This window comes from Lathyrus oleraceus, chromosome 1, assembly GCF_024323335.1.
Source record: "Lathyrus oleraceus cultivar Zhongwan6 chromosome 1, CAAS_Psat_ZW6_1.0, whole genome shotgun sequence".
Classification (NCBI taxonomy): domain Eukaryota; kingdom Viridiplantae; phylum Streptophyta; class Magnoliopsida; order Fabales; family Fabaceae; genus Lathyrus; species Lathyrus oleraceus.
Window position 1 is genome coordinate 66,365,588 of NC_066579.1, and position 6,610 is coordinate 66,372,197.

General features: G+C 26.2%; 1 protein-coding gene across 1 annotated transcript; it reads left to right on the forward strand.

Annotated features, from left to right (window-relative positions):
• Positions 1-275: 275 nt before the first annotated feature.
• On the forward strand, positions 276-2,104 carry LOC127115548 (transcription factor BEE 3). Its single transcript, XM_051047069.1, has 6 exons — positions 276-740; positions 843-962; positions 1,082-1,147; positions 1,267-1,335; positions 1,452-1,529; positions 1,847-2,104. Exons 1-6 carry the CDS (start codon positions 336-338, stop codon positions 1,937-1,939), a joined length of 831 nt encoding a protein of 276 aa, XP_050903026.1. The 5' UTR covers positions 276-335; the 3' UTR covers positions 1,940-2,104.
• Positions 2,105-6,610: the final 4,506 nt, after the last annotated feature.

Genomic DNA, 6,610 nt, shown 5'->3' on the forward strand with positions numbered 1-6,610 from the left:
TAAAACAAATTAGATCATAAAGGTAACAAACACAGTCATGGTTCCTAAATTAAAAAGTCCAAAAGCTCCAAAAATAGGAAGTGCTTTTTTTCTCACAAAACATGGACCCTTCTTAATATTAAACATTTTTCTTTCTGAATGGGACCCAACCAAGGGAACAAAAAACTAAAGAAGCTTGAATTGCCACGTGGCCACCTAAGATTACTCCTATTCATCAATGCAGCTGAAAACTTCTAACATTATAAATACAACAAAATTGTAACTCACATTACACATTATCCACAATATTACAAAGTAATAATAAACTCATTAGAAGAAGAAGGAAAAAATCACACATGGCTGAATTCACAGAAAATTTTCAAAATATTATTAGACCCTCTTTCCCTTTTCTTGATTCTGATCAAAGCATGGAACTTTTGAATCAGTTCATGGAGAATTCAAACATGAACATGATGCAGAATTTGATGCCTTATTCTTGTGACAACATCTTGGAACATCATCAGCAACATCAACAAGAACAAGAACACGTGTTTCCAAGAAACTTGGAAGAGAATTTTCATGGTCTTGTTCATCATCATCATCATCATCTTGTTAATAATGCAGTTCAAGTTTCACTTCAAAATCTTCAAGAAGAAAATAAAGTTCGTGATGGTAAAAAGAGGAAAATGATGGATTTTCAAGAGACTAGTTCTGCAAATTCAACTCCTGTAGTTTCTGAAAGTGGAAGCAAAACCAAATTTGTAAAAAAATTTCTACTATTTTTTTTTTCCATTTTATTCTTCATGTTTTATGATGAAATCATACTAACTTTTTTTTTAATGTTTTTCTTTGATTTATTTTAGAGTGGTGGAAGAGGAAAAAAAGTGAAAAGCTATGAAACAGAAGAAGAAAAAGCAAAGGAAGTTGTTCATGTTAGAGCAAGAAGAGGTCAAGCTACTGATAGTCACAGTTTAGCAGAAAGGGTATAATTTAATAAATTCAGCTTAAATTAAGTACTTATTTTATAAGCACTTATATAATAAGTGCTTATTATGAACTAATACAAATTTATAAATTTTTTTGTTAATTTTTTATTATTCAGGTTAGAAGAGGGAAAATCAATGAGAAATTAAGATGCTTGCAGAATATTGTTCCAGGATGTTACAAGGTTAATAATTTATATTCTTTTAAATTTTCCAATTTTTGTCTAATTCTATATTAGTTAAAATCTTATTTTATTTTTTAGTAAAAATTTGTTTTTCTTACTTTTATTAATTAATATTGCAGACCATGGGAATGGCAGTAATGTTGGATGAAATCATAAACTATGTTCAGTCATTGCAGCATCAAGTAGAGGTAATTAAGTCATAAAAAATTATAAATATTCATTTAATTCTAAGAAAATATACTTTTAACATAGCTTTAATTAATTAATTAATATTAATTAATATTTTGGTCATTTTTTTTTGCAGTTTCTTTCATTGAAGCTTACTGCAGCAAGTACTTATTATGATTTCAATTCAGAGGCAGATGATTTAGAAACAATGCAGGTATAATCTTTTTCTAAAAGTGTCATGGTCCTATTCATTAATATATATATATATATATATATATATATATATATATATATATATATATATATATATATATATATATATATATATATATATATATTGATACATTGCATATATTCATATTCATATGCTAATTTTGTATGGTTGTTAGGGTGCAAGAAAACCTTTCAAACTGATGTGATGGATAATATAAAACTTAATAGAGTTGATTATTTTAAAAATATATTATTTATAAAAAAATATATTAATTAAAGTGACATTGATATTAATTTCATATTATTGATTTGTGGCAGAGAGCAAGAGCATCTGAGGCAAAGGAATTAGCAATGTATAAGAGAGAAGGATATGGTGGAATTTCATGCTTTCAACCAACTTGGCCACTTTGAATTTAATTTTAGATGATTTAACTTTTCAACAGTTATTATATATACAAGAAATGAAAATGTATGATTTGTTTTCAACAGCTATATAAAGCACACAAGTGGGTATTCTTGGATTAAAGATTTGTAAAAATCAAATGGAAAGTTAATAATAGCTAGCTACATATTATATATCTTTCTGGATCTTGGTTTCAATTGTTTTGTTTCAATTGCAAATTTTACTTTTTTATTGTAAAAAAAAATTGAAAATAACCATTACATATAATTATTGGGGTTTGATTAAAGTCAGAATAATAATACATGATATTCTAATTTCCCAAGTTCAAAAAAATCACAATATTTGACAAATCTCTCTCAAAAACTTTAATACCATGATTGGTTCGAATTCGAGATTTAAGAGATTTTTACCATCTTATCTAAATACTTTATAATATGTTTGATTTAATTTTTGAAAGTCTAAAAAACAATTATAAATGTGTAGAATTGATTATGAAGTGATTTTGAGATGTTCATTTTTTTAAAGTAGAATTAATTCTATCTTCAAAATTGATTCTATTTAAAATTAAAATTTTTAATTTTTGAATTTAAATATTATTTTTACAAACGTGATTTTTACATTAAAATTTGATGTTATTTCACTTTTACATAAATAAATTCAAACATAAATTAATTTTACTAAATTCAATTTTTTAAATATCAATTATATCAAATTTAATTCGGTCAAACTCAATTTTGTTTATCGGGAATCCAAAACTTAGAACATGTTCTTCATTTTTGAATATGCAATATCTTATTTATTTAATTTTAAAAACTAAAATTCTAAACATTATATTAATTACATAGAACTTGAAGTGATATGAAAAAGTTTTTGAAGTAAATAATATTTTAGTTTGGAGAAAAGGGAAACATAATAAGTTTTTTAATAAAAATAAATAAATATAAATAGGTTTTATAAAATTTGGAAAGTTGTCTAGTTGAATAAAACAGAATTGAACTTGATGCAATGCACTCCAATGGAAGGACCACTTTTCCATCCCATCAATTTGAGGGAATCAAAATACAATAACCTAATTTTGAAATGATCATTAATTTTATGTCATTTTTCTCCATTCCATTGTAAAATTAAAAACCATAAAATAAATCAAAAATAATATTTTAATCAGTAAAGTATTAGTTGTTTTTTATTTCTTAATTAAAATGTATCATTTTATGATGCTAATTCAATTCATACAAATTTTTATTCGTTAGATTGAATTACAATTGATTAAATTATTAAAATTTAATTTGATTGACTAGACCAATGTAAAAGATTAATCAACTATAATTTTTTTTTTCTATTTTCTTTATATCAAAATGTTATTAATAAATAATTATAACTAATTTTTTATTAATTTATTCAACTGATAGTTGAATAGACATTTTATTGTGGCCGTGTGAGTTTGAATCAACCCCATTTTATTTAATTATTTTTAAAAAGTGTAATTTTGTCTATTAAATTGTTAAAAAATAATAATAATAATTGCATATAACTAATTAATTCCAAAATCTTGCTAGATTTTTGTTCTTGGCAAAGTTTAGTTAAAAAAAAGTTCGTGAAAAATTATTCACGTGATTGTGTTAATTTCTTTTCTTCATTTTTGTCCAGACAGAATAGTTTCCATAATGGATAAAATAGGATGCCCATGTTTTGTAGGACCTACGGCAACACAAATTTTATCGACATGTTTTTTTCTTTTGAGTAGAATGAAAATAATTGAATAAAGAATGACTTTATTTTTTACCTTATATTCCTAGACTTATTAGGTGTATGAATAATCCCTTTTTGACATTGTGATAATGTGACCCTACCTACAAAGTGTCATTAATCAAATTCATACTTAGTGGCAAACTCATCTTGATTAGCTTCTTTTTTTTTTTGGGAGTGTTTCCCCAAAGCTTGGAGTTTTGTAATTTAATTTCTTTTTTATTAAATAATGAAAGAGTGAATAAAAATGTAAATTGTAAATAAATAACATAATGCTTGTTTACTCATAAATGTAGTTTCACATGTAGTTTCATATTATTATTTAAATGAATTAGGGTTTGAATATTATAAGTCATGTATATAATATTATTATAAGTATGTATACTCTCAATTAGAGTGGTAAAACGGATCTGACTCGTCGAATATGTTTGATTTGTCAGTATATTTTGTGGGATCGGATAAAGTTTTTGACTCACACTTTTTAATGTGTCTGTTTCATCGGCTCTACTTTTTATGGTATTTTGCAGGTGCGAATATTGAGATAAATTTTTATATTTTTAATTTTAAAAAGTGCATTGTCCGCAGACCTACCTCATCCTCTTTTTTTTCGAGAAGGATATAAACGGAACATACATGTCTGTCAGTCATCCTTTCCCTCAGCCACACATCTCAGTTCACTCTTATTGTATGAATCTAGATTCTTATATTCGAAAGGGCTTCTATGTTTGTTGTTGTTGTGGCAAGAAGTTAATGGTTTGTCGATCGGTTCCATGTTGGCGGTTGGTTTATTCGCCAACTTTAATACTCTGGTCGAGACTCTCAAACAATCATTTTCATCTTTTTTTACTGCTTGATTTCATACTGTATGTCAGTTCACAAAATTGTATTCGTGTTGAGTGTTTGTTTATTAGGATTAATTAGGGTTAAATCCATTTGTACAACTTTGTCAGTTATGTGGATTACATTTTTGTTTGGACTAATTGGATCAAATTTATTGTCTCAGTCCTTATATTTCTCCGTTTTTATTTAATATAATTTCAATTTGTTTAAAAAAATTACGCTAACTCATCAAATTTTTTCAACTTTTTATTATCTGAGTTAGACTATGAGATATTTGACAATATTTTGTTATAGAAGAAGATAATGATAACATTAGTCAATGCTTTAGCAATTGCTTTAATTGTCATATAAAATAGTTGTTAATGAAGTAGACTCATGCTTTGTCAATAAGCAATTCAAAGATATTATTTGTCGGTAAAACAAAGAGATTGTTGATATAAGTGATATATAATCAAATTGGGCAAGTTCAATGAGACGTGATTGCAACAAAGTGAAAGTATTTATAATATGACAAAGCACAAACAAATCCAAGAAAGGAAAAATGGTATCAATGGAACCCACTTAAAAACTATAATGAATTCATAAAATCTTGTCGATGTTGCCAATTCATTTAGTGAATGATTGAAGAAAAGAAATATGTTATATAAGATTACATAGCATATTTGTTGTCATTTTTAAAAATAAAAGAAGGGTTAGAATTTAGATGCATTGTACCTATATGAAATTTGATACAAGTAAAAGACATTTTTAATGGGCCATAGTTTGCTCTCAAATAAGGATGGGCAATGTGGGTTCTCCAACTTATGGAAAATGATAGAAGCTTTTTTGAACCCCTTTTAAGCCACTTTTGCTTCTAGATTAATATAACTAAATCTTTCCTTTTTTTTATTTTGACCCATTTTTTGACCATGGTTTTGTTTCCTTGTCCCTTCCAAATTAGCCTATTTTATTATCATCACACTACTAAATTTTAGTATAAAAAATCATATATTTTTTCTCACGACTGCGGAGATCGCATTGCTGCACTTTTAGGGCTGTAATCATTTTTCTTTTACAAAAGTTAGTTTAGTAGTTTAGGGCAAAATTCTACCTTTTAAAGATAACTAAATGAGATATCATAAGATATCAAGAGTTCGAACTCGCGCTTCTACAGTTAAATCTTCGACAGATGAATTGATTTAACAGAACGATTTTATTAATAATTTTCATTTATATTATATGCATGAATATAGGTGAGGAGGAATATGGACTTAAAGAGTCAAAAGTTAATAGATTGATATATGATATATTTTCAATATGGAATTTAGATTTGGGGTCACATGTTAGGGTAGTAGCTGGAGACAGGACCAAAGTAATTAATTTTTTGTGCAAATTCAAGGGCCCTAAGCATATGTAGTATATAAGTGAAAGTGGAAGTTGTTAGAGGGTCATGTATACTAAGTACCCCACCAAACAAGCCAAAATAGAAGCAAAATCATCATCACCTCGTTGTAATTTTGTATGATTTATAACATTTTAAGATTCAAAAGAAAGTTCATGACTCTAGAATTGGAATACTATTATTACCCAATTTTTTGTTGCTATCTTGAAAGCAACTTGCTATCATTAATTAGTCCTAGCTACTATTGAGGTCAAGTGTTGTTGAATTCATGCTATCGTTAAGGATTCTTAAATTGTAATCATATATATTAATATTTATGGCAATGATTTGCTTCACATGAACCTCTTATTTGTGACAGAAGATCAATACTAGTGATTATCAAGGAAATGCAATTAATTAATTACTTTAATCATGTATTAATTTGGTTGATTACTTATTATTTACTATTTAGAAAAATAAGATTAATTAAGTTGCATTAAATTTTATGACAACAAAGTTTGGTTTGGTTAATAAGTAGCATGGTGGAGACAATAATATTATTTAGAAGTGCTTAGTATATTATGCACAATGATTGATAATTTAGATTTAATTGTGATAAAATTATTATTATAAATAAATCAAGAGTAGTATGTGTGTTTATGTTGTATAGATTTTTAGAACCAATAGTGGAACGATAAAAATAACTTTAAAAAGAAACATATTTAAAAGTACA